Source organism: Chaetodon auriga, chromosome 19, assembly GCF_051107435.1.
Source record: "Chaetodon auriga isolate fChaAug3 chromosome 19, fChaAug3.hap1, whole genome shotgun sequence".
Classification (NCBI taxonomy): Eukaryota; Metazoa; Chordata; class Actinopteri; order Chaetodontiformes; family Chaetodontidae; genus Chaetodon; species Chaetodon auriga.
The window spans coordinates 2,459,852-2,483,820 of record NC_135092.1 but is presented as its reverse complement, the minus strand read 5'-3'; the positions used below and the strand labels follow the sequence as shown (position 1 = coordinate 2,483,820).

General features: G+C 39.3%; 1 protein-coding gene across 2 annotated transcripts; it reads right to left on the bottom strand.

Annotated features, from left to right (window-relative positions):
• Window positions 1–1,736: 1,736 nt before the first annotated feature.
• On the bottom strand, window positions 1,737–23,313 carry zer1 (zyg-11 related, cell cycle regulator). Of its 2 annotated transcripts, none has more exons than XM_076757308.1 (16): window positions 23,239–23,313; window positions 21,916–22,104; window positions 21,605–21,755; window positions 18,665–19,119; window positions 16,884–17,057; window positions 16,649–16,763; window positions 15,351–15,497; window positions 15,039–15,212; window positions 14,705–14,920; window positions 13,355–13,396; window positions 12,955–13,074; window positions 12,672–12,787; window positions 12,066–12,254; window positions 10,962–11,059; window positions 10,451–10,553; window positions 1,737–7,608 (listed from the first exon to the last, which is right to left on the bottom strand). In XM_076757308.1, exons 2-16 carry the CDS (start codon window positions 22,080–22,082, stop codon window positions 7,521–7,523), a joined length of 2,355 nt encoding a protein of 784 aa, XP_076613423.1. In that variant the 5' UTR covers window positions 22,083–22,104; window positions 23,239–23,313; the 3' UTR covers window positions 1,737–7,520. The 2 variants fall into 2 exon arrangements, with proteins under 2 accessions (XP_076613423.1, XP_076613422.1); XM_076757307.1 differs by having other exon boundaries at window positions 23,171–23,293.
• Window positions 23,314–23,969: the final 656 nt, after the last annotated feature.

The following is a 23,969-nucleotide window of genomic DNA, read 5'->3' as shown; positions in this document are numbered from 1 at the left end:
GAGGAAAGTGAGAAAATAGCAGTGTTTATATAGTAATAACAGCAGTGACATAACACAAAACGTCAGTAAATGCACAGTGAGGATGGTGGTTCTGCAGGTCAGGTCAGTCTAAATACCATGATAATTTCAGTTTTCATCCGCTATCGGTCACACAGTAACAAGTAAACCGTCTCCACATCAGATGAGTACACTCCATTAGCTGATGTGAATCATTTTCTGTTAAACTGCTATTTTCAAGGTCAGTGTTTACCCTTTAAGCTCAGCAGGTCAGTGTAGTGTGGGAATGTGTCCTGAAGCCAGTCAGCAGAGGAATGACAAGAAGCTGGGATATCATTAATATTAGAAACATGAAGCTTTTTCATAGACAATGAATGCTTCAATGATATAAAATAAAAAAAATATTCTTTACTCAGAATGTACCTCAGGATTCATTTAATACCATGTGATGAGGAGACTTAATTTGAAAGAAAAGAAATGATATCATCATTGTAATGCCACTGCTACTATATTAAGTGATGGTAACTGGACTGCATTTCTATAGTGCTTTACAACACATGCCACTTCACTTGTTCTCTCTCTCTCTCTCTCTCTCTCACACACACACACACACACACACACACACGATGGCTCAGCAATTTGGGGTTCATTTTGAGGTTCCCAAGGACACCTCAACATGCAGAGTAATTGTTTAAGAAGTATAGCGTGGGAAATGTGTTTTTTCTTCTTTCTAAAAGTTAGAAATAAACTTGTTTCCAAAATTTTGAGTGAGAATCTTGAAAGAAGAAAGAATGTAATAATGAAACTGAACAGAAATTCATGAAACCAGTTGATTTCATCAGGAATTTATCTCTCCACATTGGCAGATTCTTTCACTTGCAATTGTCTTAATTTACAAAGTAACTACAAGATATAGACGTAAGTATAGATGTAGAGTAAAAAGTACAAAAACCTGAGAAAAAGTGCCAAGTTACCTTTCACCAATATTGACTTTAAGCTTGAGGATTATCTCAAGTGTCTGGAGATCCATAAACCTTTGAAGTACATCTGGAATTTTACCTCAACTGCATGACGTCTCCAGTGTTTTCCTGCTATCACAAGGACAATGGTTTTGCTCTTCACTCAATGCTTGAAATGTAGAAACCCAGCGGAGCTCAGGCTACTCATATCTCAGAGAGAGGTGGTCTCCCATGGTGGTCTCCTCTCGAATACAGATGACGATCCTGTGTGAATGCTGTAGAAGCTGTTGATTAATTACAGTTAGGGCACCCTATACATGGCCTGAGAGGCAAAACCCAGGGGAATGAGGATTTCCAGTTTAATCACTCAAAGTGCATGTGAAGGTGGGAGGGGCATGTCCTGCCCCACAGTAGAATAACCCCTTGTGCAGTGTTCATCACACTGCAGAGCTCCCGGCTCACCACTGGTTCATTAATTAGATTTGACAGTTTAAATACCTGCAGTGAAGAGAGAAAAACAACACACAATTCTCATTTTTGAACCACTCCATCTTTATTGCTTATTAATATCTTTACACTAATGGTCTGGTACTATTTAGATCAGGAAAAACTGGAATTCCATAATGTTTGGATCAAATATTCTTCACTCCATTTGGATTACACTTATCAGCAGTTACAAAAGAAATCAATAACAGAGTGTCGACCGACTTCAGAAACATTATGAAATTAGTAAATGAAATTTGCAACAGTTTGTGACAGCAGTTCTCCTGAAGCAATAATTCAGCACATCTGTCTTTATAAATAACAATCAAAGCCCAACAGTTGCTACCTGCCGTCACTGACACCCATGGGTTCTTCAGCTCTAGACATTATTTCTTTCTGGGAAGCATTAACTGAACAATCAATGACTCAAAATGAGAGAAAATAGGTGATGGAGACTTCAGATGTCCAACTGATCATCTACTTTCTCTGGAGAGAAGTTCACACCTCTACTAGGATCTTTAATAACACTATGATTCTTAATGGCTCCAGCATTTTAAGCGTTTCAGCCACTAGATGCTGCTCTAGAGCACCAGCATCTCAGACCAAAACTAATGGGAGTTTCGGCCATACTTTGGCCTTCCCTTCATGTTCTATATCAATGTTCAAAATCTCATATTTAGAACATTTAAGAATACAAAAGTCACAGGAGATTTTCTTTTGATCTAACGTGAAAGCGTGGTAAATCCTCCTCATATCATTGGAATTCTAGAGAGAAACATTAAGTGAGCCTCTAATAAAGCTTTTCATCTCACACCACTGCCTACTTGAACATTAATTTCCACCATGACTGTGAAATAGCAACAGAAACAGAGCCGTACCAATCAGATTCTCAGAAATCACACAAAGAAAAACTGTACATGAGAACCAGGAAATCAAGTCAGTGGGTAAACGCAACACAACTGATATGGAATAGCTTAAAAACATCAGTTAGGCATCACCCATGAACATAATTCTTAACTGTGGAGAAGACTGAATGACAGAAGCTTTGCCTGGAGCTACACACTCTGTGGAACCACTGTGCTATACGTCTGACCTGGCTCAGGGCTTGACATTAAGCCTCGTCCTCTTGTCTGGGACAAGTGGGTTTTTCTGCAAGGCAAGTGGGAGAGAAATTTACCCGCCTACTGCATAAGTTTAAAGTCATAAAGAAAAGAAAAAACAAAAAAACAGCAGAAAAAAAACCTTCTCTACTCAGCTTTTTAGTTATATGAATACATTCATAAAACCCATTTGAAACAAATGTACTTCTCCCCAACAATACGTCCAAATCAGAGTACCTTGATTGACCAATCACTAGTTGATCTGAGTATTCTGCAGAGGCTTTGCAGGGCAACCAAGTGCCGGGGAAAACACCAAGAGAACAAAAACCGCACATACAAGTCAAAAAGAGAACGAAAATCCATGAACAGCTGGAGAGATTCCTCTGATTGAGTGCGTTTCAACAAAGAGAAAGGGTGATACTCTGAGGCGTCTCCTGACACAACTTGTCTGACAAGTTAGCGATGTTAGCAATCAGCTGTGCAATTCACTGAATAACAATAACATTAGATAAGCACCAACACAGAGAATGGTCAGCTGCTCTCACTGAATCATCTCTAAAGAAGAGGGCCTCTTTATAAGGGTCCAAGAGCAGGAAGGATTTCAGGTCCAAATGTACCTAAACACCACCAGCAGAGTGCTGCGTCCACTGCTGTTTCACTTGCTGTTGTGTTGACTTTTGGCCTTTAGCTGCTTCACTGCAGCAAGGCTTTACTGGGAAAGGCAGTCGTAGATTTATAGATGATGATCAGTTTTATGCACTGCTCTAAGTGTTGGTCTACAGAAAAGGAATTTACTGTTGTTGGTTTGGACATCATGGCTCTGAGGTGTGATGTTGTTTCACCAGAGTATACATTGATATGTCAGTGGATTTTACTTCGTAGTGTAAGTGTGATCATCAATTGGCTCTTTGAAAAAAATGTATAGTTGTAATATTTTAGAGAACATTTTAGCTGACCTACTTCTTGCCTTTAAAGAAATTTTAAACGGGAAATTTTACTCTTACTTGAGTAAAATAGCATATATGTATATATGCATGTATATGGATGGTGGTATGTACAATCTCAATGAATAAGAACGTGATTTATTGAGGTGAAAATGTTATGTTTAGCCACTTTGACAGATTCTTAAATTGTATCATTTGTATGTTGACACTGTATTTTTTCCGCTGTTTATCTGAACTCTTCATTCTCCATTCACAAACGAAATGACAAAAGTAAATTATTGTCATTTTCATCTGAACAGGTGATGTTTTTGCCAGGAACTTTCACCTTCACTGGCATGAATTTGAAGGTCCTGGCAGTCCCTGGTGAAACTTATGTGAAAGAAATCTTCCCGCTCAAACCCACCATCCAAATCTTATTATCAGCACTGTGCTCTAAGCAAAATGTGCCTTTAATCCCTGCTCATCAAACTGCATTCAGGTCATTTATCAAAGTGGATCTAAACTAAAAGGCCACCAATGCAACCATTCTAGAGTTAAACCAAGGGGGAAACGACCTTAAAATGCTGTTTAACCAGTAGACATAAATCAACTGTTGACTAACAAAGATTTATATCCTCAGCAATTTTGATAATGAACAGTGGCTCAGTGGCCACAGCAGAAAGGTTCTGGGTTTAAATGCCCGTCAGGACAGAGCCTCTCTGTATAACCTCTATGTTGCCCTGGTGTTTGTGAGGGTGTCCTCCAGGTGCTCTGCTTTCCCACCAACATCAAAACATGTATGTTAACTCTCATGTCAGCGGCTGCCTGCTGCTCCTGAGTGAGTTACATGCAAACAGATTTCACTATGTGTTCGACGGCGTATAATTGTGTGTATGTGATAATAAACTTGATTTATCAATAGTTTAATTAATAATGGAATTAGTTGAGGTTCTAGCCACACACACAATAATGAAATTACAACAGTTGCTAAATTAAACAGACTCCAATTTTTAATATTGATGGTATGTACTGTATATGCTTTTTATTTAAAACTTCAATTTCAGCTTTTTTTCTCCCTAAATCATTATTCCACTCACTAATACCACAAGGCAAGGAGAAATAAGAAAGCACTGCTATTGTTTCATATTACTGGGAATCTATTTATGGGTGCATAACTGTCGTGGATGCGTATCAAACTCCTGCTAAGGATAGAAAGGCAACTGCAATCATAACATACAGTAGCTGTCCCAAGTCTGCCATGTGTTACTGCTGCCCTGATTATGACAAACAATGAAAACATATCATGCGTGCCTGTCATACATACTGAAAGACGGTATTAAAAACAGCTAAAGTCTGTGCATTTGCCATGCCTCACTGGTATGCAAATGAATATATATGACAGGTAACCTGCTCTCTAAACTAAAAGCAACTGCTCAAAATTTCAGACAGCTACTGTTAAGATTTGGATTTTGTAGTTTGGAAATTAAGACAGTGCCTTTGAGAGCCGAGCACACACTTTCTCAAGAGGGTAACTCATTGTGAATGCTTTTTGCAGAACAATGTCCTAATTCAACATTTCCTGTAAATGATCTCAGCATCATGTTGTGAGAAATGCCTGTGAAGAAACCAGTTAGCCAGGGTCATTATAGGTACCCTCTGGAGTTTTTCCCACCACTAGTAGCAGTGGAGCAATGTTTTGATGTGTGGGTCCTTGTTCTGTTTGGATCTTGAGCTCAAATGAAAGGACCCACACAGATATTTGTGGTGACAGCTGTATGCTAGTCCACTTATTGACGGCTGGTGGTAAGAAATATAACAGCGTGTCATAAAAGGCAAATTAGAAGACTGTGAGCTAGCAAACATTTGCAGTTTGCAAAATATATAAAAAAATAAATAAATAAATAAAATTAGGTTTTAAAATATTTGTGAGAAACAACTTTGCCAGGCCTCGTGTACACACGGTGTGTGAACATAAATATGTTTGTTTACAAAACTCCACAGGGCACCTTTAAGGTCATAACAGCAACTGGAGAGAATAAAGTCAGACTTTGGTTTGGGGTAAGAAAAAGGATCTCCCTGCTTACTTCCTGAACAGAACATCCCAGTTTCAACTTTAAACATACATATCAATGCACTATTTTATCTTTCTCCATCAGTTATTGCTTCATCTGCTGTTTAACGTTAGTATAGTACCGTGGGACAACTCGTATTGGGAGAAGTATTTGAAGTGAAGCAGTTAGCAGCATGTTGACCAACCATCAGGTATTGTTCAAGGATAATCGTTTCCTTCAGCCTCGTCTTTTTGATTATCTGGCATTGTACTCGACCACTGAAAGCACCGTTGAGCTTGAGGGCAAAACACTGCAGACAGCTTCCATATGGTGCCTGAAGTGTTATATATCCGTAATATTTAAACATGTATTATGGACATGGACATATTATACTTATGGACTACTTTGTCACAACAACAGTGTGAAATCCTGCCCTCAAGTGATGTCACTTGAGTCGGTGTCAGTTGGGGCTGAAGGCTAGTTTTGGGGTTGCGGACTGGAGTGAAAAAGAAATGAACTTACCACCAGACCTCTGCAGCCAAGTCCTCAGCCCTGATTGAGGCATGAGACTCAAGATTACATTAGCTGCTACTAGCATAACATGCCAGAATCTCAGACATGGGAGAATTCTGCCTTCAGGCCAGAAAGCCTTTTTGCCACAGTCAATGTTGACTTATTATTTGAACCCAAATCATCATCTTTTCTGACACCTAATTTTTGGTGCCTGTACCTAACTCAACGTTATCCATGTGTTAGAAAGGCAAACTTCTCCCACAAGCCAGAATCTCCAAACTGTCAGCAGCCAAGTTGCATTGTGGTTACTGTAGGCACCAGGTTTTGGCATGGAGGAAGAATGCATGGAATCAAAAAACACTGTCTCAGGTCATGCTGCATTGATTCTGATCCTGTGTTCTTATTGTTTTTAACTATCCATCATGAGTCCAACAGTGTTACTGCGTAGGACTGCAGTGCTGAATCAGATCTGGCTTTGTGCACTAGCTCCTGTAGTGTCCACATATATTAGGCCATACAGTGTATTTTAAGTGTTTTGACCTCCCTCATTGTTGAAGCTCACTACTGCTTCCAATAAGGAGAATCAACAGAATCAAGTTAAAATGCCAGAAAATTAAAAACACAGGCGAGGCTGAACTAAATCCAAATTATCCTTCAAAGACCAGAGTATCCAGGATTGCCAGACTACATTTGGATGATTGGGTATTCTGTGTATAGTTTCTTAGCACTGACCATCTCAGTCGAACCTAAACAAATTTAAATACAGAGTAAAGTCATGAGTGTTGACAGTTATATTATAAAACATACACACAGTAAAAGGATGAGACAAACAGAGAATATTTACATATATAACAAAGAAGTCCATCATTGTGCCACGTGGTCTGGGAAGACTTCCCTCCCGTCAACATCAGCCTACACACACAATGGCTAAGATTCACTGTACATGTGTCAACAGTTCAGTGGCCTCCACAAGCATAAGTGACTGTGAGAGAGCAGTGTGAGAGCTGAGACCTCTGACGGCAGCGCAGGACACTGCACAGCCTTTAGCCTTTTGTTCAATGTTACACAGTTAACGGCAGTAAGCTGGAGAGGGCTGTGTTTCCTTCAACTGAGAACCAAGCATCACTCCAACTGTTTGTTCTGCCGTTAAGTCTTTGACACACACACACACATGCACACGCACACGCACACTCTGAGAGATAACAGTCACCCACCCCCGTTAACCTGTCCCAACAGAAGAGATGCTTATGTGCAGCAAAGGTAAGCACCCTCACAACAAAACACCATGCACCACATCTTAAGTCCTATGTGTCATATATTAAGCTTTTGTCCAAATTGCTGTGAAGATGGTCAGAGACACACTTCTGCTCTACAAAATAATAAGGATGATAAGAATAAGAATAATGCACACAATTGACCCTTGTGGTGATGACAGTAGGAGGGGCCTTAGGTTGGTTTGCTTGATGTTTGCTGGGAATCATGGCTCCTGTGGTGTCAACCTCTTTGTCCATAGTTTACCTCCTGTCCATGATTTGTTTCCATGGGGTCTTCTTTGAAGTTTTCACACTGCTCCATTACTTTGCTGAAAATGGAAAATGTTTTACACGTTAGCCGAAGGTTAGATACCTTTCCAAGAGCTTCTTCAATAGTAAAATCTACGTCTGTACTGAAATCTATTCCACAAGGGGATTTTTAGGTGCAAATGCAAATCAGGGTGCTTTCACATCTAACTTGTTTGACACAGTAAGAACAAACTCTGCTTTAGTTTGCTTAGGCTCATGTGAAAACTGGACCAAAAATCCTGACTGGGACCTCTTGAGAAGGTGATTCCTGGTCTGCTTGTGGTAAGTAACAAGCAGAGCCGCCAAAGGGTTTTGTGATGTGATATGAGCTACAATTGAAAAGCTGAACTACTGTTACAGCCATATCCTGCAGCATTCTATGGTGAAGGCGCTCTGCCTCAACTTTAATAAGGTGCTTCTTCATTGACAAAGAAATGATTACATTTTATGAAATTTAGGCTTAGTGGATACAACAAGCAGTGGTGCTACATCACACAGCAAAGGTATTACTCTGGAAATAAAATGGCAGTATGTGAAACTTGCACCTGTCCTATTTGATCATCTCTGACTAGTGTGTGATCGTGAAATAAGACGTGCTGTGATTAGTCTGGGTCATATGTGTAGTCTTGCCAGTCACCTGACTGAGACACAGCAACTGTGATCGTTAGATCTGACATGGTGCCCATCGTGAAAGACAAAAAACATAAGCACGTAGCCTGACCCAGGCATCAGCAATGTGTAGCATAAGTCCCCACCCCTCTGCTGCCAGCTCACTGCGCTCTCCAGTAACATACCTGCTTGAAGTGATCACAAAAGCTTCACAATGACAGAAATGTCAGGACCTCCATCTATAACAATGCTTGAAATCAACACTTTGTACTTTGTCCCCTAAAGCTGCAGCTATATCCTAAAATCTGCCAGTGGCACCAAAAAAAAGAAAAAAAAAAAAAAAAAAAAAAAAAGGCAATGTGTGTGCAGTTACTGACAGGAGCAGTCAACACAAGGCAAGGAACACCGTGCTCGGAGCTAATGGTACTTCCAAAGCTGCATTAACCAAGCACAGGTTCAGTTCAGGTCAGTTCTTTACACATTTGAATAGTTATTTTTGTAGTTCCATTTTCAGAAGTTGTGGATGGTACCAACTGAACCACTCCATTCTGTCCCCTCTGTTGAGTTACCCAGCACACTGATCTGATACTGAAAAGTGGAGCTAGAAATTCTGCAGTCTCTTGACTGCTCAGAGAGAATTTGAGCAACCATTGTTATCTCGATGTCTATGCTCACATCTAGGATTTCTCAAACTCCTGCTTTTTCCCAGCAGTCTTTTGTCTTGTTGTCTGGAGCCTTTTCTCAAACAAAGCCTGTCTCCTTGTTGTAATTAACAACCACACACTGGAGGAAGAACACAAAATGTGTGTGCGTAGTGAGTTTGTGGCTGAGCGAGTGAGAGAGTGACTCGTAGAAAAGTGAGAGTGAATTCAAGTGAAGCAGAGGAAAATATTAGTGGTAAGCTGCCAGTCAGGCAGAAAACGTATAGTATAGGTTACAGTGTGTCAGTTAATAAATGCTGCAGCTTCGCAAGACCAAGAAAAGTCTATTGTATCTGAACTGCTGGAAAAATGAAAGGGGTCAGTCCTGAAGCTCTGGTAACAATGCCTACATTTAAGAGTGCTGTGTGAACGCAAAACAGATCAAGGGTATTTTTTTTAAGTTTGTATGTGTTTGATGGGTAGGGGTTCCAAGGGTACTATGCTGAAAGTGTTTGGTGGAAACACAGCATAACTGCCCCCTAACTCCTCCTAGTTACTGAAGCCATGTGCTGTGAGACATACAATACCAAATTCAGCTGGATGATACTGACCCAGGATCTGAGATAAACAAACATCAGCTCATCCTCCTTGGTCAAAACATTATCCAGTGTATCACTGTCTGTGTTTGCTGCTGTTTGTGTGGGAAAACACAACATTTTCTGAGACATTTCTAATTCAGTATTTGCTGATTATGAACCGTAAAGGAGGTAATCTCATTAGCAATTTATATAAGCAAAGGACCATATACACATTTGTGCATGATCATTTAGTGGCCATGGTAACACGTGTGTGCATCGACAAATGAGAACAGGGAGTTTCTGTGATGGAGCAGAATTAGTTGCACCATGCCTGTGTGCTTGTGTCCGGCTCTGAGTATTTCTAACATGAGTGAATGATGATCCCACTATGAGTATCCCCTCTGTAAAATGACAGTAAAGGCGGCTCTTCTTCATAGATTCTAAATGTGCATAGTTACTGATGACACATGCAGTCCTGCTGCAGTTTGGACTCTTGACTATGGGCTGCTTCTTAGCAAGCTCTTTGTGACACCAGAGAAAATAAGTCACTGGAATTTGATTTTGCTCCATTGATGCATGTAGTGTTGATTATGCATGATGACCAAATCACCAAAATTATTCCAATCGTGGGTCATGATTACACTTATTACAGTATTTGTTTTGTTTGTAAAAAGTCAGTGTGAACATGAAACAGACCAGAACTGCAAGACAAGAATGTCTCTTTTTTCCTTGGCATGGATTATATGAACTGAACAACAGGTCTGTAAAGTGACTATATGTGTTTCCATGTATTTAGATTACTGCAGTGAATGACTGATGACTGTTGGCAACAGCGTTATTTGATCCAAAGCCTTCTAACATAATTCTCTTTACAAGTGCAACAGAAATAAGTGGAAAAAGGAAAACCAGTTCCTCTCTCTGCTGCTCAGCCAGCGTCTGAATCTTTACCTGAACCTGAACCTCCCACAAGGTACAGAGAGTACTAACAAGTATGAAATGTACATTAGGCACATACACACAAGTGTCAGTCTTACCTGGCCATGTCCTTGGTCTCTGGCTGTGAGCTCTCCAGTTCCAGAACTTTCTCGAGAAGACTTATTCCTCCTTCCTTTATCAGCAGGGGACAATACTTGCTTGCTGCAGATCAAAAATGAATGGAAAGAGAAAGAATGTGAAAATGATTCCTGTGCATTGCTGTACTGTATCAGGACAATTTAGGCAATTAAGAAAGGTGGTGTTTGTCCTTGTACATAAGACCAAGCAGTCTGGTGATGAGTGAAAGAGAAAAGGTAATGATGAAACACAGTTAACAAGAAAGTCATATTCTAAATATGCCATATTATGTCCTTAAAATGACCATTTAGTCAGTACAGGAAAATGTACCAGGATATCATTCTAGTCCATTAGCTGGAACGTGTAATATAAGATATCTGTAAGTGAAGTTTCCAGTAACAGTGTTCCTGCTGACTGTTCAGAACACCTCTGACGGCATTAACATGAAATGCTGAATGTGGTCTGAAACTCAGCAGAACAGCAGATACTCACGGTAAACTGACACCAGGTTGTAGAGAGCCCATGTGGCCCAGTGCTGACTGACAGGGGAGATGCTCTGGGGCAGCAGCCGCAGGATGGGCTCGAATGACCTGGGACCAAACGCAATTTAAAAATTCAAACAGGAGAAAAACCAGGGACAGCTGGGCTGTACAGCTACACCACAGCTGCAACTCAGTATCCAACTCAGTAACACGTAACAAGTTGCAATTGTGTCTTCTATCCAGGAAAATGACATATGTTCATGCTTTTGGTAGTACCCAAGAAAAATATTAACAAGTTATTTTGCATGAGATAACAATGGAACATCAATGTAGATACATACAATTGACAATCAAACTTTTTAAGTCTGTTTCACATCAAATTGTGCATGGACATGTGCCATATCATCTTTGTCATGATTAGGGAAAAGAGACTATAATTTGAAATAAAAGTATTTTTTTCATCCACATGGTTAGAAGGGTCTTTTGTAAATAGCTTCAGAACAGCACTAAGCAGTCTTGAACAACCTTTTGGGTTTCTCAAAGATGAATGTCCCCCCCGAAAAACAAATGCTTTGACTGTAACTCAAATGTAATGATAATAGCTGAGAGGCACCAACTGAGGCTAACGTCAATATTAATGATATTACATGTCTAAAATGCAAAAACTAAGCAAAAATTACTTTATTTGTGGTATATAAAGTAATTTACAGTGACCATTACTGTAATACCTTGTATTCTATTATTACTACAGGACTATGGCGGTCAAATTTGATGTCTAAGAGGTTACATTTACTGATCAATAAAAAGATGTGACGTCATGATGTTATTTTGTAACTTGTTTACACAAACAGATTTAATTACCATTTCAACCCAAGAGGTATTACATTTCATGACATGTTACATTAAGTGGCAGGTATCAGCTGCTATAAATAACTATCAACTATCAATATCAACTATTCTTCCTGGTATATGCTAATTTCATGTATTATTCAAAAGCATCCATGGCTGACACTGACATTTTTATAGAAACATTTCATAAAAAATATATCATATTATATTACACATGTACATTAAATAACAGAAAAGATGGCATTAATAAGGAAATAGTTACCACCTGTAGTTGATGTTGCGGCGTGAGCTGACGTCCCAGCTCTGGATAGCGTCCCACATCTTGTCCATCACTGTGTCTCTTCTCGGTTCTTCCATCGACCAAACCTCTGGCCCATCAAACATGATGTGTGAAAGCACGCCACATGCGTTGTATGACACCTCAATCCCATCAGCCTTACTATCCAGCAGGTTACTGTCACACAGTGAGGGGGCAACAGATGAAATCAGCAAATATCTGATGAGGGTTGTACAAAATAATAACCCTTCTCCAAGGCAGACACCAAGTTCAATTCTGACTACAAACACTACGTTCAGACAAGTTGTGTTGTTCTAAAATAAGGTGAAGATTTTAGCAGGTGTCCTTGTTGTGGTCCGGCTGTGTGGACACTCCAAAATGTGACAAAGGTGCAAATAACAAGCATCTTATTATGTATGTATGTATCTGACAGCTACACAGGTTGTAAATAATCACATTTAAAGCAGAGAGTTTATAAAAATGATCATACCTGAGCTCTGAGTCAAACAGCAGGGGATGTGAATCTTATATATTGTAAAATATTTTAATGAACAAGCTTCTAATAAGTCACTGGTATTTCATTTTCAACAGTACCTGAATACAGTGATGAACTGTGGGGTGAGCAGCTGTGGCCTCAGTGCTTTGACCTCAGCAACATTTCCCAAAAGCCCCAACATGTTGCGGTGAAGCTCCTGCTTGTCTGGAAACTCCTGAAGTAAGATCATACAATGAGAGGAGAGGCTGTCTTTGACATGCCAACAGTCTACTGCTGCACGATATGTAATCTATCAATATATTTCTAACATGTATGGAACAAATCCTGAGAGCAGCCCAGTCCTCTCTTAGGGCTTCAGAAGAGAAATGAGTGCGGACTCGCCTGTAGACACTCCAGAAAAAGGCTCATCCCCTGACAGTTGAGGAACATCTGACAGTTGTCGGGCGTTTCATCGGTGATGTTCCACAGAGCACTCCAGGAAAACTCCATCACCTGGTCACACTGAAGGGGAAAAAAAACCTTTTAGCATGAATTCCCTTACATCTGATTGATTGATTTTTTGTTGTTGTTGTTGTTGTTGTAATTTTTGTCCTTTTTTGACAATGAGCATAGAGAGTCAGGAAACACAGGGCTGTTGATGGGGATGATACTACACTGATCAGCTGTGAAATAATATTCTACCAAATAGTGTTACACAGTTAATGACTGATTCAAGTTCTAATCTATAAAACAATAACATTTCAAGTTCAAAAGATGTGGGAGGAGTAAAACTGAGACTCACCATTCTGTCCTGTAACTTCTTTTGAATTAAATTCAACATTGTCTGTGAAGGAGAAAATAAAAAACATAAACATAATCAGGTGACGGCTGTCAGGGTGACAGCACTTCACATCCTTTAATCATAGGGTAAAAAATGAATGACAAGCCATGAGTACAGTTTGAAGGCTTATCAGGTAAGACACCACACATCAATTTATTCCCTTGAGACAGTACTGGACAACTTTGGAAGGTTACTAGGTTTCTGCCAATGCTTGTGAGTTGAACAGCGAGTACATGGTATCATAACTGGTATGTGTGCTTGCACAGATTTGACTTACCAACAGTGCTTTGTAAGATTATGTTGTTTTTTTGCACCACCACAGTGGTCACTGTTAACCAATATTATACTATTTTATTAAATCAATAAAAACTGCGAATAAGATCAATCATAATGAACACCACTGAAACCTAAGCAGTGAGATAGAGCAGAAGGTTGTTCTTACAGTCTAATATCACATCAGGTGTGTATGTGAGATCTTTCTGTATGACCAAAGTATGTCAGTTCATGTATTTCTACCCATTTCCCCTTCCAACATACAAAAAAACAACCCATCACTGATGACAAGCCCTCTTGCCACACATGCGGACATGAGTCAAGCCACTGAGTATCTGTTCTTTGCTTGGGTAAGAGTACGAGCTAAAGGTGGCTTACAAATACGTTTGGTCAGGACTAGAGAATGGTGTCACCTGTCAGAGGGCTCAGTAGATTTGGGACAACACCACCTGATATCCACTGCAGGGCTTACTGACTTAACTTAACGTGAATACTGGGCTTCCACAGGGATGTTCAGCCAACCTCTGTCACATTTTCATTTCCTTTTGCTTTTACAATTTCTATGTATTGCTCTTTCTTCACACAGTCCATATTCAATTTCAAACTTGTATACCCTATTATTATTATTATTATCATCATCATTATTATTATTATGTACCATAATTATCTGTAAATAGATTTTAGAACAGATCTTTTACGTTCTAGGCTTCTCAAATATTATCACTGTATTTATCATATTATTACCTACTTTGGCTCCATTTCAGTTCTTATTCTTCTATGTTGTTTTTGTGGAAATAGCAAATATCAAGACAGATTCTTTGTATGCTTGCATACTTGGCCGAAATAACAGATTCCCAGTCAAAATCATACCACAAATTATACCTTACCTATACCTTACCTCTTTTAGCCAAAAATCAAATTTCACGATAATAGAGGAAAGAGGATCTGTTTCATAATTGTTGTAACCATCCTGTTTTTTATGCACATCTGTCAGAAAGACAAAAAAGTTCAAAAGAGAAAAGCTCATCTCGACGTTACCTTGACAAATCCCATCTTTCCCACTGCTTCCTTGTGATAGTTGTCCACCTGACAGACCAAAGCATTGCAGAGATGCACAGCAATTCTCTGGATGGACTCATCCTGCCTGGCTGGCTCCAGGATTTTCAGCAGCAATTGGTTGACCCGACTGTACTGGAACTCCAGCTCCTCTGGAATACTGAAGTTACACAGAGTCAAGCAGCAGTTCCTCTGGACCTGGTGTGGGACAAAGAGAGAGGCACAGGAATGCTTACAAACTAGATTAACAAGTCTGAAAAGCAAGATCAAAAAGGCCCAAAAGCTGGACTGAATATCTATTTTATGATAGACTTACAGTGACCTCCTGGTACTGTTCCATTCCATTTAGTACCACTTGAATGACCTCTCTGCGCAACCGCACACTCTGGTCACTGCGGTACTCTGTGTTGGTCAGGTAGAACAGAGCAGCGCTGCCCGTCACCTGGATGCTCTTATCGTACTTATGGCACTTCAGTGCTGCTATGACAAGCTAAAAAGACAGAATGTTTATCGAAGAGGCATGAGTGAGTGACACAAGCATAGCACGCAGAATCACTGCACAAAGATTTAATTAGATGTCACTGGTGTCACTTCTTTCAAAGCACAACCCGACTTAAACTCATCATACTTGCAAAGCTCGAAGGAGTTGGCTGCAGTGTTGTATCCTGGCAATGTCAAACAGCTGATTGATAGCTCTGTGGGCCAGCTCAGGGCGAAACTCTGTGTAAGCCTCAATGGCATTAAGTACCTGGTCTTCATTCTTGGATCCAGTCACCTGAAAAAGCCCAGTAAAACAGATTCAACCCACTAAACAAAACCTGTTAATAAACATTGTTAATATGTGTGAATGATCTATTAGAATGAACTTTTCCATCTAATCAGTTTACATTGTACCTTTAACTTAGTGGGGGATAACCAATTATTTTATGCCCATGTACACTGACTAATTTAAGATGTAAGAACTAGCAATTTAAGAAAAACATGAAGGTAAGTTTTTCCTGCTTTTCATTAAAATGTTAAGTAAGTAAAACCTTATTTATTTAGCACATTCTTAAACTTAGGACACAAAGTGCTTTATATCAACATAAGTATAGAATTAAAAAAAAAAAAAAAAAATCCCACTGTGACCTCTGAGCAACACCTCGAGGGAATTCCTTGAATGTGACACAAATTTTCATTTGGACTCGAGGATGAACTGGTTTGATTTTGGTCACTGTTACCAGACACAACACATTCTTGGCCATAACTCAAGAGTGAATTTACCAATTAGGACAAACTTTCACACAAATGTAACACCACAGTGTTTTAAAAAAAACCCTTTTCTGGCCATTATTATTTGGTCACACTTCCCATTTTATCCATTAAGGGTGCCAAAACAAATCTGTAGTGTAGAGGGATAATGTTTGCCAGCCTGTCAAATTACATGACAACTCATTTGAAATGCTGACACGACATTTTATATGACTAGTAGGGGGTTGAGGAGAAGGTTTAAAAAAACATGACTGAAAATACATCAGAATCGGTTTCTGGTTTGAACATGTACAGTAGCTAGCAAATAGAAAACGAGCTGAAGACTGTGTGTTTCTGTGTGTTTAATGAGCTTGTCTGCTTGAGCTGGGTGGAGACAGAGGCAGAGAATACTTAGATCTGTGTGAAGTTACATCGCAGCCATTTTAAGGCATACATGGATCCTTTTCATGGAACAACTTCTAAATATGCCATTTTGATTAATAGAGATGAGTTTTAAGGAGAGGAACTTTAATAATGATTGACAACATTAGGAAGTAACTGATTACAATACTAACATTACACACCATATCATTTTATCCTCTGTCAGTAGCAACTCGCCCAGATGAGAATGGACCAGAAATAACTATTACCAGCTGAAAACTGTAATGTGTGTCCAGCTCTTCAGATAACCAGTACCTTATAAGCAGGGATGTGTGTTACATTGCAGAGGGTGGTGTCATATAAGCCCAGAAACTGCAGCGGCCTCTTCAGCTCCTGGAAAGGATAGATGCTGCTCTTGCATGGCTCAATACTGAAAGAGAGAGAGCTTGTTCACTGTTCATCTGAAATTAAATGGAAATGCAAAAAGCAATTTCCAAAATCTCTGGATTATACTTTTTTACATCCAGTGTACACTCTAGAGTTTACCCACCTTGGCCGACCCATAGCGTCTTCAAAGTGTGGAACTGTGCAGTTGTCCAGCATTATGTGACCCGAGATGTCCAGTGACACCAGATTGACCAGACGCTGTACAATGGCTGTCAGGATTTTCCTGGTCATCTTAAACTTGGAGGTTCGCCTGCTCTCCCGTGAGATGTCAAGATGTCTAAAGAAAGCAGAGTTTTATCAGTGACAGTCACACATTTTTCATGAGTAGTGGGCATATAAAGGGAACAACAGAAGGGACATTAGAAAGAATGGGAATTCAGTTGTCAGTTACAAATGTTGCAAATACTGATAGAAGAATATTATTATGTTGGGCCAGAATTGAAAAAATTCACACCTATCCTTTAATCCACTATGATTCAAAGTTGTATATCAATTAAAATGAAAAAAAAAAGGTAGGTGAATAGATTTTACAGATGTTCTAAAAAGACATCCAATATCTGTAAAATATCTCCATCCATTAGTCAATCACTACAGGACATGTGAACAACCTTCAGCGTGCATGTGTGATGCCTGGCGAGAGCCTTTCACACTGTGTACAGCTGTATTGCAAAACACTGTGCACATTCAATCATTCATCTCTTCATTAATCACTGCCACCAAACTAGAAATGTCCAATCAGCAGACACAGAGCAGCGTTATCATTCATTTGGAATCGTATTTTTGTCCACTCGATGAATGCAAGTCCTGGATTCACCTTCTATTAACTCTTTTTAGTCTCAGGGAAATATCTGACTCTTTAAATGCTCCACTATTTTCACCAGCTACTTTCCAACTGTGTCTGTCTGCTGTTTGGAGCTGAGCAGGTAGTGCTGTCTAAAAACTATGCTGTGAGAGCAGTGAGATTAAAGTTGTGGGCTGAACAGCTAAAGAATGAGCTGACACTCACTGTAAATCTCTGTAAAGCTGAGGAGAGCTGCAGATTCAGCTGATAATTCTCTGTAGATTCATCACTAACAATGCCTTGTCACAAACGTTTTCATATTGGTATTTGATATATTATTCAACGGCATAACCTTTAATATTGTGGCTGTTCATATTCCAATGTAGTACAATACTTTGCAGGATGGTAATATTGTACTTGTGCTTGTAATGTGCTTCACTCTATACTGTACCTTGCGCACAACAAGTTCGTGCAATTGGTGTGAAAGACAGTTTAAAGGCAGTGGTACATTCCAAGACATGTGCTTTCTGGATTGGTAAAACAGCATTTGAAACCCCTCCATCCACACCTTTCCATCACAGGAATTTTTAATGTAGCAGTGCACTCACTAGACTACAGATGGAAATGAACACAGCTGCAGTTCATCTGATTTGCTTGACATGCCATTAAATAACATCTGCTCCATACATATATATTGCATGACACAATCTTCAGTGGTGCTGCTTTTCTTCCATTTTAAAACAGTAAAAGCTTGGTGTAGCCCTTTAGAAAAGAAAGACAAACTCAATTTGACCATTAAGCACCTAAAATTTGGCTGCAGATTCTCACTTGGGCCTCTTGAATGAGTCCACCCCATAAACATGCTCAACTCTAAAACTTCAGTCCTAATTTCAAGTTGGATGAATGAGATGCAACTACACAGAACTGAAGTCAAATGCAGTTTTCTACCACCAGTAGCACATGTCAGTGTCTTTGTGTTGTGTTTTACCACTTATATATATAAAGAGGCACGATCAACTGTCTGTACATACAAGGACTGCAATACAAAGCTGTGTTAAGAGCATAATGACAGTTTATACATAAAAAGCCCCCTCCCACCTTACCTGAGATTAACAATCTCGACCACTGTGGTGACCAGCTCCTCGGACAGGTCCACATTGTAGAGAACAAGAGATGCCAGTCTATCTTTCCACTGGGTGAGAAAAGCTGTTCCCAGCAACTGTACATTAGATAGATCTAGTGAGGTGAGCGACTTCAGAGGTTTTAGCAGGGTCTCAACATCCACCTCATCAGGCAGGCCACCTAAATTGAGCAACCTGAGGCGGTTGAACCCCTGGAAGTTAAAGTCTGTCTCTAATGCTTGCCTAGAAGCAGGGCTCTCCTCCTCCTCATCCTCAGTGTCTTCATTGCAGGCGAGTGGGGCGCCACCTTTCCGGTAGAAGATGCGGCTGCAGCCAAAGAGACAAAGAGATACCAATGTCTCACGAAAGCAGGTCAGTGTTTTCAAGCTGCGGGATGACAGGCTGTTGCAGTAGGTGAGGTGGAGCCCAATCAGGTCCTGATGGAACACAAAAAGTAAATAACCACTAAACATCAGTGAATCATTTTGAAAAGTGACCATACTGAAGTATGCTGCAATCATGAATGAATGGGTTATCCTTCACAAACTGCTGTACAAATTCAACTATAGGTATGGAATTTTTTTTAAATATCATATTAGAAATTATACCAATATTAACATGGACAATACGATATGGCACACCCCTAATGACAATACAGGCAATTGTGCAATATGTTCATCTATGCTCATCTAGTCTTTATCACAGTATCTGTGACACTCATGTTGAAATACTTTTGAAACTGGAAAATGAAGTGTCATGCATCTGTAACAACACACTTGTTTTTACAAGATTTCATAGAGAACTAAGATGGTACGATGAGTAACATAGTTACACAAGTACAGAGTACCAGCCTTTTAAAAACATACTAACACACAGGTGCACATGGTTCCATCTTCCCAGTGTCAAACAGCCCCTACCTGGTAAAAGTCTGAACTGTCAGGACACAAAACACTTCCAGATTAGAAATGTTTGGAGTAAAAAGGATAAATGACTGGTCCAGATGCACACAGTACAGTCTCATGTAAGAGACTGCAATATAATACTATATCAATTATTTGTTCCATCCCCACACCTGCAGGAAAAGGAGCTTGCATAGGGTATTGGACAAGTATCTTATGTAAGTGCATCAGTGCACTCTTTTTTTTTAAGTCCATGTTTGTAGACCTACCATTATTCTTCATAGGTATGACTGCTGTACACAAGTAACCAACACATATCTCTGAACAAACACGTCACATTCAGGAATACGAGAAAAATACTGTCTGTGTACTAACCATTCCCATCTTTTTTTAATTTCTCCCTTCTTCTAACCAATTTCTAATGATCAACATCCCCTCAGCGATGTCATTATTGCCATCAGCTCCATCTTTTGGTCTGGTGATGATGACCACCAAAGAAGTCACAATTGCTGCAACAAGGACATGATCCCTAAAACTGGCTTCTAACCCACCAACACAACAAACTGCCTTCCAAAAAGCCAGTGTAGGAAGCCTACTTTGCACTTTTTCACATCTTTTATGTGTTTACCATTGATGTTTTACAATTCCGAGAACTAAAAGGCATTCATACTCTACTTGGCTAAACAAAAGTGCCACATTACATAGCATAGGAGGAATATGTAACAAATTCTAAGTATTCTTCAGAAACCAAACAGTATGTTTTACATAACACTGCATTTAGAGAAAAATAAAGCCAATCTTCCAGCTTTTTGCAGTGTGACAGTGGAGGATAAAATTACCTAAAGTTTCTTGATTGTCACTTGACATAATTTCTTTGAGTGCTAATTACTGGTAACAGAAAACCAAACAGCCACTCCTTGTTCTTAGGTCTTGACGGTACCGTTGCCATAAGAATCCTACATTACTATGAGGTGAGGTGTTGGGTATCCAAACAATACTTCACAAGCATTTGTCCAAACAGTACTTAATGAAAATAAAAGTTAATGATTCACTCAATAAAATAATACCTTAAATTTATGTTTTGTACAACAATTTGAGCTTTTGAGCACTTGTAACAAGAACATCCTTAAGATCTTCTTTGAATTTTTTTTTCTGAGGTTTTGATATTAAAAACTGTAAATAAGGACAATTACTAATTTGAAAGTATAATCTGACAGAATAAATTGTCGTTATTTGATTAACCTTTCACCTGTTTGTGCGTTAGACTTGCTTTTTGAGATAAATATTTAGTAACAGAGTGCAAAACTGATCAGATAACTTTCAAACATAGAATATTTCATATTAATGAGTTAATTTATTAACTCATTAATATAGCCTTAATTAATATTAATATTAATATCAGTATCATCTCTGTGCATTCAGGGACAGGGAGTGGTCAAGACCTGTTTAGCCTGGCAAAAGAGAGAAAGAAAGAAAGAAAGAAAGAAAGAAAGAAATATATAGTTTGAAAACCTAAGAGTTCCTTCTCAACTTGGTCTATGGAGAAAATGAATGCAGACAAAACATTATATTCATTGGCCTAATAAACGCATTAAAGGTGAACCTAAACTATCCATTATATTGTTAACTGATTTATAAACTGTGTACACACAGAGTATAATTAATAACTTTAAGGTTCTCCTTAGTTTTAACTTCCTAAAATAAGGTTTAGATAATATGATTGTTATGTTGCTTCGTACACACCATCTACTTCTCCATTGAGTCTTTGTCTCTATAATTATGTTGGTAAGACCAGTGTCATCATAAACTGATGGGAATGATGGCCAAAACTAGAAAAATAAGACTGAAGGCGTAAAAAGCAGTAATAGTTCATCTATGCTTTAAAAGGTACCAGTACTTTTAACGTTTAAGTTTTCTAGTTGACATGTTCCACAGAGGTGAACTGGAAAATGAAAATGTTATCCTAAAGATGTCATTAGTTTACTCTGAAAACCTTGTCTTTAAATAAATTGTGGCACCCCACCTGTTTTCTAATGGCTTCCAGATCTCTGTCACGTACAAAGTCTTCTCTCAGCTGTACCCTGGTCAGTCTGGTGCTTCGAGGGTCCGAGAATAGTTGAAAGAAGCTTTCCTCTGGTTCAAAGTTACTGTCTGTGTGTACCAACTCCATATATCTGTTTAAACAAAATAATAGTAATGATAAATTAAATTCAAATTAAATCAGCTTAACATAGAATCAAAAGCCGTTTTCAGACTAGAATCTGTAACATTATCAAAACACGGGGCATTTTTCAGAAATTTGCTAAATATCACTTGATGTATTCTGTTACATACGTGTTGACCAGCTTGTCGCAGATTTCGCTGGGCAGGAAGATGTCTGAGCGCAGGCACAGCTTGTTCCTGAATCCCTGGTAGCACATGGTTTTCCGGAGGTTCCTCAGGCAGAACACCGTTGCCAGTGTCATGAGGCTGTCAGGGTTGTCTCCTGCTTTGGCTGCCATGTTCGCCTCTTCTTCTCCAGCTCTGATCAGAGGAGGTGTGCATTGAACAAAGTAAAGGGCTAGGAACTGTTTCTTTACACAAAATGCTGCTTCTGGTACGAAATAGCAAAAGAATTTATTCTGAGCTGAATAATTCAAAACTCCAATGTTCCAATGTGAGGACTGAATTGAAGTGATGAAAGGTGGAGTCACTGTAATTATAACAATAAGCTATTATCTGCTTCCTTTTCCATCATCTTTCTCATTAACTGCAACTAGACATTAATGTCGTTGGTTAAGATCTCTTTTCCTTGAGCAAACTGTTCTGTGTGGTGCCCTAACAGAGAAACAGACTTTGTACCTACAGTGACAAAATGACATTCAATCCTAAATAAAGTCGTACATCAAACTTGCGTTGCTTTCTACAAAAGCTTACTGTGTTTTCTGTGTCTACTAAAACTAAGTTTAGTGGCAAACACATTACTGTCAAAACGTTTCGCTGCCTTAATAAACTGAGACCTTCGCATACTCAGCGAAGTCAGCCGTCATGCCTATGGCTGGCAACTGTTAGCAACTAATGTTGGCTACTTTTCAACAACTTGTTTCAACATTACTAATGAAATTATCTTACCTTATTTATATTACGACGAGTGACTCCTGCTGATAAACTGAAGCTAGTAACCTAGTCTGCCCTGTCTTTTGGTTAGTAGTACTAGCGTTAACTTTGTTAGTTAACCACACATAGCAATGAACTAAGATGGCTAGCTAGCTAGCCAGCTAGCTATACTCTAGAATAATTGACTTTATAACACTTACGATAGACAGCTACTGACAAACAGACCACACGTGTTAGCCTGCACACTCACAACAACCCAAACTACCAAAATGCAACACTTGTTATTCTAAGTTAAGCCTTAACTTGCCGATACGGTGTCACAAATGCATTTCAGCGTCTAAATTAGCTCGTGGCTAACGATGACTTTCCCAGCTATGATGTTAGCTAAATTAGCCTGTGGGGCTAGCGCTAGCTAAGAGTTCTGTGTGGATATGCAGGCTATAAACAGTGGTCAGCGGTGTTTGAGTGCATAGCCCATCAGGCAGTGCTATACCTTAGCTTTCGCCAAGGCTATATGTCTTGATGAGGGCGAGAAATTGAGTTATGATCACCAGTCTTCACCCATCTGATTTTCGTTTGCGTCCGATGTCAACAAACAGACCCCTCCTCCTTTTCCCATCTCTTCCTCCTGCTCTTCCTCTTCCTCTTCTACTTCCATCACTCATCCTTCCAGTTCCTTTTTATACGCCTATCACATTATTATAATCTTATTCAGTTCTTTCTGTCACCAGCAAATATCTCTTATTCTGGTTTTATTAACTAGTAGCAGCAGCAGCAATAGTAGTAGTAGTAGTAGTAGTAGTAGTAGTAGTAATGGTTGTAGCTGCAGTGAGTACTATATCACGAGAAAGAAAAACACACTTAAATAAAAAACTAAATTGGTGAATTTTTTTCAGAGTGTGTTCATGTAAAATGTGGGTTAGTGTTTAACCAAGCTTAAGTACAATATATGTTATGTTTTTGATCTAAACTATTTAGATAGTTGTACTCACTTTGGTGTCCACTCCTTTATGCAAATTAATGTGTGGGTCCAAGTGGGCAACTGCCCTGGGAGCCCCATGGTCATATAATATTACCTGATCTTCTGGCCCTGTTTTTAGAGGGGCCATGTGTTAAAATCGGTCAGGGACCTAACAGCAATTTTGCCTTATAGGGCCCCTTAATCCAGCTACATCAGTGTCTTCTGCAGAGCTTTGCATCCACACTGCAGGGTTAAGTGTGGAAGTTATGTCATTGAGGGAAACCTCTTTTTTGCTCATTTATTTATTTATCTTGTTCACTTATTGAAACCT